This window comes from Scyliorhinus canicula, chromosome 18 (genome assembly GCF_902713615.1).
Source record: "Scyliorhinus canicula chromosome 18, sScyCan1.1, whole genome shotgun sequence".
NCBI lineage: Eukaryota > Metazoa > Chordata > Chondrichthyes > Carcharhiniformes > Scyliorhinidae > Scyliorhinus > Scyliorhinus canicula.
In genome coordinates this window covers 95,704,940-95,721,360 of record NC_052163.1, presented here as the reverse complement: position 1 = coordinate 95,721,360, position 16,421 = coordinate 95,704,940, and the positions used below count along the sequence as shown (strand labels likewise).

The following is a 16,421-nucleotide window of genomic DNA, read 5'->3' as shown; positions in this document are numbered from 1 at the left end:
GATGCCAGTCTTCAGCCAATTCAATTCACGCCACATGGTATCAAGAAATGGCTGAAGGTACTGGCATCTGTGATGTTGGGGACTTCGGGAGGAAGTTGGGATGGGTCATCCACTCAGCACTTCTGGCTGAAGATTGTTGTGATTGCTACGGGCACTGACAATATTCCAGCAATAGTACTGAAGACTTGTGCTCCAGAACTTGCTGCACCCCTAACCCAGCTGTTCCAGTACAGCTACAACACTGGCATCTACCCGGCAATGTGGAAAATTGCCCAGGTCTTTCCTGTACACAAGAAACAGGACAAATCCAACCCAGCCAATTAGCACCCATCAGTCTACTCTCGGTCATTAATAAAGTGATGCATGGGGTCATCAACAGCGCTATTAAGCAGCACTTACTCATCAATAACCTGCTTGCGGACACTCAGTTTGGGTTTTGCCAGGTTCACTCAGCTCCTGATCTGATTACAGCCTTAGCTCAAACGTGGACAAAAGAACTGAACTCCAGAGATGAGGTGAGAGTGACTGCCCCTGACATCAGGGCCGCATTTGACAAAGTATGGTGTGACGATTGAAAGATGAGAGGAAAATTGGGTTATAAATGTAGCGACCAATTTAAGGGTTAAAGGCCTGGTGTTAGAATGTGTTTTTTAAAAAAAATAATTCTGTTCTATATAGCTTGAGTGGGTTTAGCAGCCAGCATCCAAAATTGATGAAGGAATGTGTTTGTCAGTCTGGGTTAATACATAGTGGTTTGACTGGGAAAGTCCCTGGGGAGTTAATGTGCTTTGCTGCCTGCAGAGATAAGGGCTGGGATTCTCCGACCCAATCCCCAGGGGGGCTTGATTCTCGCCCGCTTCCCCATTCTCCGGCGCCCGCGGGATCATCGCCATGCCGGTCGGGGGCCAGTGACAGCGGCTCCCCCCCCCCGCCGATTCTCTGGGTCCCGATGGGCCGAGTGGCTGCGGGGTTTGGCTGAGTCCCACAGGAGTGGCTTACTTATGTCCCACATGGCCGGACCTGGAAGGTGAGTGGGTGTGGGCCGTCCTGGAGGGTAGGGGCGGGGGGAATCCGACCCCAGGTGTGGGCCCCACAGTGGCCTGGTCCGCGATCGAGGCCTACCGATCGGCGGGCGGGTTCCGTGGGAGCCTACTTTACTCCACGCCGGGCCGGCCCCTGTAGGTCTCCGCGAACTTGCGCGGGCTGTTCTGCGCTGGCTGGAGCTGCGGGGACCACTCTGGCACCAACCTAGCCCCCTAGAAAGGGGAGAATTCCTCACTTTCGAGGCCCTTGATGCCAGAGTGGTTGGCGCAGGTTTTCACGCTGGTGTGGGGACATTGCCCCATTAGAATCCCTCCCAAGTTGTTTTCCAGCTTGGGGAGATGAGGTCATTGCTGGGTGGAGCCAAGGAAAGCAGAGAGAGATTTTGAAAGCATTAGAGGTATTTGGTGGAGAAACCTTGGAGAGAGGAGTTGCATTCTGATCTGCCTGACGCTGAGTCCACAATTCTCCCACAGTAAGATAGATTGAGAGCTGTATGTTTCTTTTCTTGTTGTTTAATGCGAAATTGAATAGTTGTGTTTAAGGTATAAATGGTAAGCTGTTCTTTTGGAGTATGAAGTTAAAACGTTTAATATTGTACTTATAATAAAGTTTTGCTCTAAAAATACTCAAGCCTGATTTCTTCATGCAATCACTCGTGGCGTGAATCATTCTTTCTGCACAATCTTACAAACAAACTACAATATTGGGGTTTCAGTCCAGTATTTAGCCACATTTGGGGTCTGGTCTGGGATTGTAATAATGGCATCAAGTAGCCCTAGCAAAACCTAAGTCAATGAGAATCAGGAGGAAAACCCTCTTCTGGCTGGCACAAATGAAGATGGCTGTGGTGATCGAAGGTTAATAATTTCAGCTCCAGGACATCATCAAGGTAGTGACCTAGGCCCAAACATAGTCAGCTGCTTCAACAATGGCCTTCCTTTCACCGTAAGTTCAGAAGTGGGGATGTTCACAGATGACTGCATAATGTTCAGCATTATTTGTGACTCCTCAGATTCTGAAGTAGTCCATGTCCAAAGGCAGCAAGACCTGAAAAATATCCCGGCTTGGGCTGACAAGTGGCAAGTAACATTTGTATCACGCAAGTGCCAGGCAATGACCATCTGGGGGTACCATTGACGAGAAACTGAACTGGACTAGCCATATAAATGTTGGTCTAGTCAGCAGCACTCACATCCAAAAAATTAGTATTCCATTCCCCAGTAGGGCAGCACGGTAGCACAAGTGGATAGCACGGTGGCTTCACAGCACCAGGGTCCCAGGTTCGATTCCCCGCTGGGTCACTGTCTGTGCAGAGTCTGCACGTTCTCCCCGTGTCTGTGTGGGTTTCCTCCGGGTGCTCCGGTTTCCTCCCACAGCCCAAAGACGTGCAGGTTAGGTGGATTGGCCATGCTAAATTGCCCTTAGTGACCATAAAAGTTTAGGAGAGGTTATTGGGTTACGGGTATAGGGTAGAAGTGAGGGCTTGGGTGGGTCGGTGCTGACTCGATGGGCCGAATGGCCTCCTTCTGCACTGTATGTTCTACATTCTACGTTCAGTGCCAAAGCCCTTGTGTTAATTTCTTTAGAAAACAAAGACCATCCTGTATATCAGCTCTGAACAATTCAGGAGGTTGGTTGCCTGGACTGTGCATTACTAACACCGAACAGACCATGCAGCAGAAAACACAGCTTAAACAAAAATGCCAAGATTTAGGCCAGTTCCATACCTTTGTGACATTCATTCGTGAGCTGATCTCAATGATGGAATTATTAACTTCATTCAGGGAAGGCAACACCTGGGAACTCTGTGCTCCCAATGAGAATCCTCCATACCTACAATAGATCAACACAATGAAGGGTCTGATTTTTTTTCATTTTGCTCACCTCTTACTGTACCCCCTGAAGCCCGGACAGCACATGAAAACATTACAGTTTCCCAGGGTGCAGTTTCATTCTTACATCGATTAAAAAATAGAAACACTTTGCAAACGTTGAAGAGCAAACAAACAGAAAACAGAAACTAATGACATCTGACATCAGTGAATGTCCAATTACTGACCACAGGACCTTGCAGGGAAGGACAGATTCTTTTCAATTGGAGAAGTTAAAGGTCACAATACTGCTTAACATTTGTAAAACCAAAATACAAATGCAAACCTTCTCAAAAATCTTTTGATTATTACTGTACTGCAATAAAACTAACCTGAATTCATTCACCCACTTCTTAGTTTTCAGACTGTAAACATGAATAAGAGGTTCAAGTTAAACGCAGAAGACTGGACTAAAAAAGAAGCATCAGTGCATGTCTAGTGACAGATATATTGGTTTGCACCCAAACTGGTGCCACGTTGTACCTTTTACCGATGATCTGGGGGTAGGTCTTCACAAGGTAGTCAGAGATATTTCTGCCAGTTAGGTTCTGAAGAACGTCTCCTGTATTTCGCTGCAACTGTTCAAAAGGCAAAAATCCAACTTTGTCAGTTGAAAGCAGTGTTATACTATCCCCAATCACAGCCACTGCAGGCATGCCCATAGCAACAACCATCACCACCGAAAATGAAAATGAAATGAAAATCGCTTATTGTCACGAGTAGGCTTCAATGAAGTTACTGTGAAAAGCCCCTAGTCGCCACATTCCGGTGCCTGTTCGGGGAGGCTGGTACGGGAATTGAACCGTGCTGCAGGCCTGCCTTGGTCTGCTTTAAAAGCCAGCGATTTAGCCCAGTGTGCTATACCAGCCCCTTAAACTGGCCCATTACAATGTAATTAATCCTTCTTGCCGGTGGAATGGGGGATTAAGATTGGGAATGGGGCTGTGGGTAGAAGAAATTAAACATCTTAAAATGTCTATCAAAAAGACTTTTATAGTAGTGCCCCACAAGTCAGAGAGAGTTGAAGGTTTAAAATGTTCCTTTTGAATGCTTCAGCAACCCAATACCGCTAATTACAGCCAAGGTTGAAGAAAAAAGGGTGGAACTTGTGTCATGTAAAGGGGCCTCAAAGGGGAACATGTGGCCAAGGCCGCACCTGCCCCCATTTAGTACAGTGGGGAGCTCCGCTCACCGGAACTCCCCGGTGTAGCGAGACATCGGGGCCCCAAAGCGATCCCCAACCTCCCACCTCCTCCCCAACTGCATCCCTTTGGGCAGGGTGGTGCCCTGGCATAGCTGGTGCCAACCTGGCACCCTGGCAGTGCACATGTCAGCTGACAAAAGCAGCTGGGCAGCTTGACAGTGCCATGCTGGTACTGTCAGGGTGCCCAGCTGGCACCAGTTATGCCAGGGCACCACCCTGCCCAAAGGGATGCAGTTGGGGACCTCCGATCCCCTGGGAGACACCCACGAGTGACCCACCAGTGCTGAACGGTGCTCATCCGACGTCTCCGAGACGAAGGGGATGAATCCAAAGCCTTGGGTACCACAGGAATCCACACATTAGAGTGAGACTTACTGTCTGCTCTAATATGCAGATTTGCCAAAATGAGATCCCGCCCACAATGCACAAGGTGTTGTGAGCCAGGTAAATCCCAAGAGTGGGGTCTCTCAGCTTCTATTGGCCATGCTGTTTCGTGGCGAGCTGCTTTTTGGGCACAGCGTGGCCATTGGATCGTGCCCAAAATTATTTATGTGAAAGCAGAAAAAACAAGGTTCAGGCCAAGCTGGCACACAATCGTGCGGGATTTGTGACAAATTAATATTGGTGATTTCCAGGACAAATGTGGGTATAAGAATGGATACGGGGCAAAAGTGAAACAAATACATGGGAAGTGAAGCCTGTAGACGGGTTGCGGCTGACATAACGGGCAGGATTCTCCGTTGGCCGACACCGGAATTGGGAAATGCGATTGGTCGCCGGAATTGTGGCAGGCACTGGTTTCATGCCACATCGCAATTCTCCGGTGCCTCGACAGCGGCGTCAGTGCGTTCCAGAACACATGTACAGTAAACACCGTTGGCATATCATTAGTGGGCCTGACCCAGTATTCTTTCAGGCCTCTGCAATGCTCCGCCTCCACTGGGGTGAATTCCTGACGGCTTTGCTTACAAAAATCACGAAACATGTGCGGTAGCTGCTGAGGAAGAGAGGGGGTACGGCAAGTGTCCAACATTGCCATAGTTTGCTGACAGATGTGCCGTTGTATGGGGGACTTCTGCCAGGGCCGGAAGGGTGGCCAGGTGATGGGCTGGGGGGTTGGGGTGGACGGGCATGGAGCACCATTGCTGTGGCCTGCAAGGCAGCCATGCAGCTGCACACTCCGCTGACTGCCCACTGTGAACTTAAGTCCACAGGTCACATGGGTGTCCCCCCCCCCCAGGCCACCCTCCTAGGTGTCCTCTGGCCCCAGCGGACCCATCTGCAGGACGGGTGCACTCCAGTGCAACCAGTGCCATCTTGTTGGCTGGGATGATGGTGTGTGGGGAATGTAACGTGTATGTGCGGCTGCAGCTTGTCAGCCTCCTGAGTGTCAATCAAGGACCGGCCAATCTCGCACCGTTTCTCATTGGAATCAATTGTGTTCCACGTGCTCGCCCTTTAATAGTAGCTGAGTCGATCCAGGTGCAGTGTCTGCCCCGGTGCCAACACTTAGTCTCTGGAACGGAGAATCCCGCCCAAGATAAATAACAGGTGTACAACTGCAGCTAGATCAGGATAACAACCACACTCCCAAATACGTGGGATGCACACATCTGAGCATGTGCAGTAACATTAAAACAAATGCACTAAGATTTCCTCAAGCCTGAGTCGATTTACAATTCTACCAGAAATGCTTCAGTGTCACTACACACAACAGTGTTAATGGTGCCCTCGAGTGTCCATTGTGAAATCCCAACAGAATAGTGAAAAAAAAAATTCACAATTTGAACAACATGCAAATTAACCCAAACTTTACCAAAGATTTTACTGTAGTTTACTTTACCAAAGATTTTAATGATCAGCACCACATAATAAAACACCTACAACTGCACCCATAGCCTCTGGCCTATCTAACCCACCTCAGGAGGCGGGAGGCCTCCTGCTCCTTCTTCACATTTAGGCAGCATCCTCTGGATATCGTCCGAGCTGCACTCACATGCAGGGGAAGGATTTTGTACAGTCCAGCTACCAGTGCGAAAGATGTCCATGATTGATTGTGAAACTGGGGGAGTTATCCATTCAAAATCACCCGCGAGGCAGTCTCTGTGGAGGAGGCGGGGAATAGGTCAGGAAAATGGTGGGAAGAAATACAAAATAAAAATAAATTCTTAAAGTCCTTCCAATATAAGCACAACAATTCAAGATTGGTTACAAATTCAAGGCGAAGGAACATTCCAGCACAGTATTGTCATGCTACCAATTCCATTTAAGGCAAGGACATAAGAACTAGGATCAATAGGCCATTCAGCCCCTCGAGCGCACTCTGCCATTCAACACAATCGTGACGGATCTCAGCCACATCTCCACCTTCCTGCCCACTCCCCGAACCCTTCATTCCGCTACTAATTCAAAACCTATCTCTTTTTAAAATAAATTTAGTGTACCCAGTTACTTGTTTTCCCAATTAAGGAGCAATTTAGCATGGCCAATCCAACTACCCTGCACATCTTTGGGTTGTGGGGGTGAGATCCACGCAGACGCAGGGAGAACGTGCAAACTCCACACCGACAGTGACCCAGGGCTGGGTCCTCGGTGCCGTGAGGAATATTTAGAACCTATCTATCTCCTCCTTAAATTTGTTTAGTGTCCCAGCTTCCACTGCACTCTGGGGTAGAGCATTCACGACCCTTTGAGTGAAGTCATTCTTCCTTATTTCTGTTACAAATCTACCATCCCTTCGCCTAAAAATATGGCTTCACATTCCAGAATGTCCAACAAGGGGAACCATCCATTCTAAATCCCCTTTTGCATCTGACCTCCTCTCAGCTCCCGGCCCGTATAGGCCTAAACTGTTCAATCGCTCTTCATAATAAAAGTCCTTCATCCCTGGAATCAATCTAGTGAACCTTCTCTGAACTGCTTCTAATACATATATGTCCTTCCTTATGTAAGGGGACCAAAGGGTAGTACTCCAGATGCGGTCTTACCAATACGTTATACAGTTGCAACAGCACCTCCTTACTTTAGTAAAGTCGCCGTAGTCCCAGATGACCATGGGCTATTTCTCCTTTGCGGGGGAAGAGCTGACTGTTGGTGATTTAAACGGAGGATCACCATACCTCAGGCGAAGGGCAAGGTTGAGAATGTGGAGCCTTCGTGAATAACCTCAGCCGGTATGGGAATTGAACCCTCGCTGTTGACGTCACTCTGCATCAGCCATCCAGCTATTGCTATTCCATTGGCAATAAATGGGAAAATTCCATTTGCTTTCCTTGTTACCAGCTGCATCCTCCTCCTAACTTTCCCACCACTGACTTCCTACTTCTCCCTGGCAAATGTTGCAAGGCTAAAACAGCAAAAAGGAGGGCAGTAAAATTTCCCACTGCCCTCCCATCCATCTAAGCCGGTCTGAAAATTTCCATGGGATGTGCAAGTCCCATAATTCCCCAACTGTTGGCCACTCAAGGGCCGTTTCCTACCCGCCCTCAATCTGTAGGCGGGTGGTCGTCATTCAGGGGAGGAGGGGCCCAACAGGTCACTCTGCCTGGGCCTCCAGTGGGAAAGGGTGGAGGGTGCATCTCCTTGAAGGATCCCTTTTTCATATTCCCCCATCTCTATCTTTTAATTTCCTCCGGACTTACAAGTGCCCAAGATATCTGCACTGCTCCAATTCTAGCCTCTTGCGCAATTCTGATTTTAATTGCCATACCATTAGTGGTTTTGCAATCAGTTGTCAAGATCTTATGTTTGGAAATCCCCTTCCTAAACCTCTTGCTTCTCCATTCTAAGGTGCCCCTTAAAGTTTACCTCTGACTAAGCTTCTGGCCATCTGCCCCAATGTCTCCTTGTGTCATGTTGCCAAATTTTGTTTGTGAGGCACCTTGGTTATGTTTTACAACATTAAAGGTGCCAAATGAATCTAAAGTTGGCGTTACTGTTTTTACCTTTGTGGGTAGTTTGATGTGTACCTTCGAATGACAAAAGACACAGAGTTTACATCCTTGTTCCTGTTCAGGTACCCCAAGTTGCTGCTACGATTGGAACCTTTGGTGTTCTGATTGAGGATGCATCTACCAATGAAGCAACAGTGCTAAGTAAAGCCATTTGTAAACCTCCAGAACCTTCGACTGAAGCTGGATGAACCAGTATACAAGAATTCCAAACTGGAAGTGGATAGAGTGGCGTGGACCTCTTGGGCTGTAGTTTGGATCCACAGTTCAAGGGAAGAAATTATTATTCTTGTGTGGGTTCCCAACATGTGCAATAAGAGGAATTATTCTGTTTACTCAGAGCTTGAAATGAGTTCCATGTATAATCTTGACACAGCCTCCGGAATCTGTACATTAAAAAATTGTGGGGCTGTCAAATTTGACGCCTCATTAATTCAGTACTTTGATCGATTGTCTGTTTCTGATAGTCGCACACACAATAATACAGAGTGACTCGCCGAATTTGTAATGTGGAGTAGACCCGAGATTTGTTCATGTGTTCATTAAAGCAGAGTAGATGAAGGGATCTAAATGTTATGATAACAGCGTCAACTGGAATTTGTATTGATTGAGTGAAAAGCAGTGAGGTAGGGAGAGGAAGGAAGATTAGATGCAAACATCATATAATATCAAGAACAGAGTCACCTTCGACTGACACTCACTCATTCGCTCCATCTGCCATACACCGGGTGCCAAATCCAGGATCGTCGAGGAGTGCACTGATCAGCTCACGGGTGTTGGGATCCTCTGGAAAATCATCACTGAAGGGCCGAAAAGATAAATTTGATCAACAATATCAGCATTGTGAACTCAGCTGTTGAGTTCAATCAGAAACACAAACTCTTGGATAAGACGAAGCTGGAACAATTCCTGTCTGATCGAACAACAACATATGGGTAGAGACGCCAATAGGTCCAAGGGGTCACGAGGATGAGCAAGTTTTTCGGGGTAGAAGACAGATGTGCAAGGTGTGCGGGAAGCACAGCAAACCAGGTCCATATGTTTTGGGCATGCCCGAAGCTTGGAGGCTTCTGGCAGGGGTTTGCCAAGGCAATGTCCATGGTGCTAGGTACGCGGGTGGTGCCGAGTCCAGAGGTGGCGATCTTTGGAGTGTCAGAAGATCCGGGAGTTCAGGGAGTGAAAGAGGCCGACATTCTGGTCTTTGCCTCCCTGGTAGCCCGGAGATGGATTCTTTTAATGTGGAGGGACTCGAAACCCCCCAGTGTCGAGACTTGGGTCAATGACATGGCTGGGTTTCTCAGTCTCGAGAAAATAAAGTTTGCCTTAAGAGGATCAATGCTAGGGTTCTCCCAGAGGTGGCAGTCATTCGTCGACTTTCTTGGAGAAATTTAAAATGTCGGCAGTAGCAGCATTCCGGGGTAAAATTTTACAAATTCAAGGGGTCACTGCAGTCACCTTCTACTTACTGGAGAGCCACAGGCTGGGTGGGTGAATTCCCTCCCGCACAACTACAAGGCAAGACCATTCAACCGACCCCAGCTCATCCATCCAGAAAAGGACTCGTCGCCCCTCTGAGCATCTAACAGACTCTGGGGGCAGAATGTTTTTGAATGGCGCAAAGGCAGGACCAGAGGTAGATGGGCTCGCAATTTCCTGAATGTCTGCGTGCCGGCACACTCTTGCCTCAGTACCATTTTCAAACATGACAGTTTGGGGGCAATATAGGGAGTTGAGGGAGAGGGGAACGGCTAACTGTCCGCATTGAGGTAGCCATTAAGAGTACTCTGCCAATACCAACGGGGAATTATCAAGCCCACCACAGATGTTAAAACTCAACTGATGAATGGAGGTGATCCCTTGGCCACAGACAGGGAGCCAGTGCTCCAGCTACTATTTTCAACCTCCCCCATAGCAGTGATTGCGAGGTGACCCGGTGGAGTTGTAATCAATCTGCAGCAGAGGTCTGGCAGCAGGACTCCATCTCCATGTAGGGGAACCAGAGCGTAACTGAATTGACAGTCCCCACATCTGAAGGTGTGGCTGACACTCAGTGCTTGAAAGCCTCAGGAGGCCACCCACCATCATTCAATTAGACAGGGAGCGCTAATTAGCCAACTTGTCAAAGGTTGTCAGGCACTGATATCAGATAGGATTGGAATGCAGAAGCACATCCCACAACTGAGGCTTTGCTCTAAAATCAGCCCTTAGAGTTTGCGTATTGCACTATTCTATTTGGACTCCCATTTAACATGCTGCTCACACTGAGTAGATTGACTGAAAGATGTTGCCATTCAAGGGGCTGGATTTTCTAAAAAATGGGGCACTATCTCCACACCGGCGTAAAAATAATCAAGAGCGATTCGCCTACCTGCAGGGGGTACCCGGAGTGCTTTTCGCAGCTCTGGCTGCGGATACGGGTCCCTGCACTTCAGGTCGGGAGTCCGCGCATGCACAACGCAGCGGCCTGCAGCTGCGCCGTGTGCCATGGCGGACTCGGACCGATATCGACAATGTAGGCCCCCCCCCCAAGATGGCGTGCGCCCGCAGATCCGAGCCGCCCGATCGCTGTCCCGGCCGCCCATGAGGCCCCCCCCGGTGCTCGATACCCCCCCCACCCCCCACCAAAGCGGCCGCAGACTGAGTACGCAGCTGCCATCCGATGGTCCCGACCGGCAATATGTGGTTAGAACCACACCGTCGGGAACTCGGTCAGTTAACTCGGCCAGTTTTGCTCAGGGAATTGTTGGGGGGGCCTCTGTCAATGGTCCCCACCCAGCCACGCCGCATAATCTGCGTGCGAGCAATGCTCCGGGAACCGCAGAATCACGCGAGCGGCATCGGGCGCGATTCCCGGGTAAACATCGATTCTCCGCCCCTGCGGAGAATCCAGCCCATGGTCTTGTTCACACATGCAGCATAGCTATTTCAGTGAGGAGGGACACCGAGCGCCATGGAAATCACACACCAATGAGAGTTGGGGGTGGAATTCGCCCACCTGTGACTATGTCCCGTGCCAGGGGCAGGAACAAGAAGCATTTCCCGCTATGGAGATCAGCAGGAAACCAAGTCCAACAGTTTTGCTTCAAAACACTAGCTTTCGGAGCACTGCTCCTGCCTCAGGTGAATGAAGAGGTATATTCCAGAAACATATATATACATATATAGACAAAGTCAAAGATGCAAGACAATGCTTAGAATGCGAGCATTTGTAGGTAATTAAGTCTTTACAGATCCAGAGATGGGGTAACCCCAGGTTAAAGAGGTGTGAATTGTCTCAAGCCAGGACAGTTGGTAGGATTTCGCAAGCCCAGGTCAGATGGTGGGGAGGGGGGTCCCGATTGAGGCTGTACTCATGTGTACAGAACTTGGCTATACGTTTCTGCTCTGCAATTTTGCGTTGTCGTGCGTCCTGAAGGCTGCCTTGGAGAACGCTTACTTGGAGATCAGAGGCTGAATGCCCTTGACTGCTGAAGTGTTCCCTGACTGGAAGGGAACATTCCTGCCTGGTGATTGTCGTGCGATGTCCGTTCATCCGTTGTCGCAGCGTCTGCATGGTCTCGCCAATGTACCACGCTTTGAGACATCCTTTCCTGCGGATGTCCCAATGACATTATGAGGTAGACAACGTTGGCTGAGTCGCACGAGTATGTACTGGTTGGTGGTGTTCTCACAGGTAATGGTGGTACCCATGTCGATGATCTGGCATATCTTGCAGAGATTTCCATGGCAGGGTTCAGGACGTGTGACAACGCAAAATCGCCAAGCAGAAACGTATTGCCAAGTTCCATACACGAGTACGGCCTCAACCAAGACCTTGGATTCACTGGATCTGCACAGACTTAATTATCTGCAAATGCTCGCACTCAAAGCATTGTCTTGCATCTTTGACTTTGTCCATATATATGTTTCTAGAACATACCTCTTCATTCGCCTGAGGAAGGAGCAGTGCTCCGAAAGCTAGTGATTTGAAACAAACCTGTTGGACTTTAACCTGGTGTTGTAAGACTTCTTATTGTGCTCACCCCAGTCAGCTCACCCCAGTCCAACGCTGGCATCTCCACATCATTTCTCCATTTAAATAATATTCAGCCACTTTATTCTTCCTACCAAAGTGCATAACTTCACATTTTCCTACATTATATCCCATCTGCCAAGATTTTTCCCACTCACCTAACCTGTCTCTATCCCTCGGTAGAGTGTCGTCCTCACCACTTGCCTTCCCACCTATTTTTGTGTCATCTGCAAACTTTAAAACAGGGAGAACACTGAAAAAAATAATCACTTGCTTTCTACCTAATGTTAGTGATTTTTGTTCAAACGGTTTTGACCTTTCTCTGAATATTCAATAGATGCAGGACCAGACATTATGTGCAGACTGACATTATCAAATGGTCCATAATGTTTCCAGTAGACGGGTTGGAAAAATGGCTGTATTTTCTGGAGTTTTGCTTGATTCATTTTGGGAAATCAGGGAATATTTATACAAACTTTCCCTAGGAGCTAGTAGCCTTGATAGGGCAGACTGAACATGTGTTGGAAAAGGATTGCAATCAAAGTTCTCTTTGGGATTCTGACCCCAGAACTTCCTGCTACAAAAATAGTGCAATGTTCAACATTATTCGCTGGTTGTTTCGGACTGTTGAAAGATATAATAAAGTTGAGTACCTGATGAAGGTGTACTGTTCTCCATATATCCAGGGATTCAGTTCCAATGGTGGATATTTCCCGAATGGAGGCACAATCATACTGAAGAACAGAGCGACAAACACAAACAATGCAGGAAGCACAATCTGGGAAAGATAAAACAGGAATTATCCATTGGTTCATTTAACTCAGTACCAATGGGCCTTGTTCCATACATAGTTTAGAGTTCCACAGCATTGATGTGCTGTGTGTTATGTAAACTAGCGATACACAAGGGCTCAATTAAGCAAGGACCCTGTCAATGAAGGTGTGTTGACTTGGATGCTGCAATTAAGACCAAGGGAGAAATCTCCAGGTCCAATTTAACTGCCCTCCTTGCTCATTTTCCGCCAGGTTGGAAGAGGGGGGACAAGAAGGAGGTTTCAAGTCCCTCAGTGTCAGCGTACAGCACCCCCAGACAGGTTGAATACAAGTCAGATGTTGAGTATGATGCACTATCAATTATGACGAGACGAGAGTAGAATGTAATCGCGGCTTTATTACACAGAGATGTGTGGCCTCCTACAGCAGCTGACAAAATGGCTGCTGTACGGGAGCACACATATTTATACTTTGCCTACTGGGCGGAGCCAGCAGGCAGGGATCTACCCCCGTACCTGTAGTACAGGGGCCTTACCGTAAAACCCATATATACAATATAATACAACAGTGGTGACTACCGCAGAGTAAAGGTCCCCCTGCGCTATCCCACAGAAATGCGCCACATGCTTCACCAATATGACAGTTCCATTTCCCACACAGGTCATCTTGAGCAAGGTCACTGAGTAGAGTTGAACTAAGGGTATTTTTTGTTGTGGACCCACAGGAATGAGGTTGAAAGTGGCCGAACTAATTCCACATCGGAGTGACTCTTGGTGAGCTTGGGCACGCGACCCCACTGTTGAACATCCCCGCGACAACCACTGTCTAGGTGATACGTGGCGACATGGATGAGGCACCAGATGGGAGCAGGCAGCTGTTGACTATATATCTCAGCAACTCTACTGCTTTTTGGGGGGGGCTGTGAGTATTGCCAACAAGCCGGTCAAGATATGTTCTTCCCTAATTGCGCGGGAGTTGGTAGGCCTTCATCGTTAATCATTGGATAGTGGTTTGATGCAACTCAACAACTCGCTGGGCCGCTTCAAATTGTATATGAAATGGCCAACTACATCAGTGGAGTATTGGGAGCCATAAATAATGTAAGTGTGGGCTGTGTGTGTAAAGAAGAGAAGGTGGAAAAACTGTAAAAAAACAAAACAAAATTACCTGAGCAAAAAGTCCCCTGCAGCTTCGGCGAGCATAGAGAAAGCGCTTGACGAACAAGGAATGGAACTGCTGTCTGGTGAGCTGCCAACCTTGTAACTGGTATGAACCTCTGCCCTCCACACTGTGCATGGCATCCGTCTCCTTGGGTTCTGAGCAAAAAGTTCAAAGGAAACTTTTATTATGAAAAGTTTGATCTTTTTACCTTAATATCTTATAAAATAACCAGCCTGGTAAATTACTAGGTTGATGAAGATTGCGAATCATTCGACAAACAATAATTGAGTACTGGAGAAGGATCATATTGACCTTGAAAGGTTAATTAACTCTGTTTCGCTCTCCACAGATGCTGCCAGATCTGCTGAGTTTACCCGGTATTTTCTGCTCTTATTTCTGATTTCCAGCATCTGCAATATTTTGCCTTTAAACAATAACTGATGTTACTTTGTGTTCTTATTATTTTCTAAAATTCCCCTCAGTAAAGTTGACTGGTGGTCTGGCTGTTGGGACCGAGCTCAGGTGTTCACTGCTGGGGGTGCAGTTAAGAAAATGATCAACTTAAACATGTAACGTCTGAACTGCCCCCAAAATATTCTCCTCTCGGTTCTCACTTTCCCCGGACACCAGGCACCTTCACAGATCTTCCCAAAGCAACTGACCTCCACAGGCGAGACAAACATTGAGCTTCTGTAAGGGACGTCACAGCCAGTCCTGTTCAGACTTCCACACACGTGCAGATTCCTGTGAATTCATGATCAGGAATTCCCTGCCAGTTGTCTTCCCTTTAAACCAGGGACAGAGTTCCCTAACATCAGTCCCATTTGAAGTCAGCGAGCTCAGCACAGACCATAGATTCTATATCCTTAACCCTGTCACTGATAATCATTTTCTTTTTTAAACGTCACTCTAAGAGTCAATGAAGTTAAGTATTGGACAAATGCAAAAGGCTTTACGATCAAAGCAGCTTCAATTTAGGTTTTGTGCACACTACAAACAGGTTAACGTCATTCAAAACTGTATCCAATTTATATTAATTCATACCTTTTGTTCGGACACTCCTTTTTACTGGCATTTGGGAAGCATTAGAAAAAGAGAGACAATATGTTCAATATCAAAACATTTAGGAAATAAGCTCCATGTAATAATCTTTCTGCCACATTCCTAGGCATACAGTTACCACAATTGGAACAAGTGGTGGAGGCACCTAAATTTAGCAGCATTTTTAATGTTAAATTTAGTCAAGAACAGCCACAGCCCATTGAGAAAAAACAGCACATTCTTTTTATTAATAACCCTCATCATTTTAAATGATGTGGAGATGCCACCGCTGGACTGGGGTGGGCACAGTAAGAAGTCTCACAACACCAGGTTAAAGTCCAACAGATTTAGGGTAGCATGGTAGCACAGTGATTATCACAGTTGCTTCACAGCTCCAGGGTCCCAGGTTCAATTCCCGGCTTGGGTCACTGTCTGTGTGAATCTGCACGTTCTCCCCGTGTCTGCGTGGGTTTCCTCCGGGTGCTCCGGTTTCCTCCCACATTCCAAAGATGTGCAGGTTAGGTGGATTGGCCATGATAAATTGCCCTTAGTGTCCAAAAGAAAGGTTCAGTTGGGTTACTGGGTTACAGGGATAGGGTGGCGGCGTGGGACCAGGTAGGGTGCTCTTTCCAAGAGCCGGTGCAGACTTGATGAGCTGAATGGCCTCCTTCTGCATTGTATGTTCTACGTTTATTTGAAATCACAAGAATGTGGATCTTTACAGGTAAACAAGTTTTTACAGGTACAAAAAGTGTGAGTGGAGTGAGGGGTAATCAAGGTGTGAATTGTCTCAAGCCAGTTAGTAGGATTCGGCAAACCTGGGTACTATGGTGGGGGTTACATGTAATGTGACATGAACCCGAGATCCCAGTTGAGGCTGTCCTCATGCATACAGAACCTGGCTACCAGTTTAAGGTGGCATAGTGGTACAGTGGTTAGCACTGCTGCTTCACAGCTCCTAACCCGGGTTCAATTCCAGCCTTGGGTGACTGTCTGTGTGGAGTTTGTACTTTCTCCCTGTGACTGCGTGGGTTTCCTCTGGGTGCTCCAGTTTCCTCCCAGAGTCCAAAGATGTGCAAGTTAGGTGGATTGGCCGTGATAAATTGCCCCTTAGTGTCCAAAAGGTTAAATGGGGTCACTGGGTTAAGGGGATAGGGTGAAGGTTTGGTATTAAGTAGGGTGCTCTTTCCAAGGGCTGGTGCAGTCTCGATGGGCTGAATAACCTCCTTCGACACTGTAAATTCCATGATTCTGAAGACTCACAATCCAACCATTCTTCACAATCCAATCTGTAATTACCCTGTCTCTCCTATATTAGCTGTGATTGTGAACCTGCCTCCACTTCACCTGATGAAGGAGCTGTGC

General features: G+C 47.6%; 1 protein-coding gene across 3 annotated transcripts in view; it reads right to left on the bottom strand.

Annotated features, from left to right (window-relative positions):
* Nucleotides 1-16,421, bottom strand: part of LOC119952956 (phospholipid-transporting ATPase ABCA1-like) — a 216,373-nt gene that overhangs the window by 41,126 nt on the left and 158,826 nt on the right. For 2 of the 3 annotated variants that reach the window (XM_038776597.1, XM_038776598.1), the window contains exons 28-35: nucleotides 15,060-15,083; nucleotides 14,022-14,170; nucleotides 12,735-12,859; nucleotides 8,771-8,869; nucleotides 6,039-6,222; nucleotides 3,399-3,493; nucleotides 3,248-3,280; nucleotides 2,772-2,877 (exon numbers count right to left, since the gene is read on the bottom strand). In XM_038776597.1, the coding sequence (XP_038632525.1) occupies nucleotides 2,772-2,877; nucleotides 3,248-3,280; nucleotides 3,399-3,493; nucleotides 6,039-6,222; nucleotides 8,771-8,869; nucleotides 12,735-12,859; nucleotides 14,022-14,170; nucleotides 15,060-15,083 (815 nt within the window). The remainder of the gene's footprint in view (nucleotides 1-2,771; nucleotides 2,878-3,247; nucleotides 3,281-3,398; nucleotides 3,494-6,038; nucleotides 6,223-8,770; nucleotides 8,870-12,734; nucleotides 12,860-14,021; nucleotides 14,171-15,059; nucleotides 15,084-16,421) is intronic. The other variant, XM_038776599.1, reaches the window with a different exon arrangement.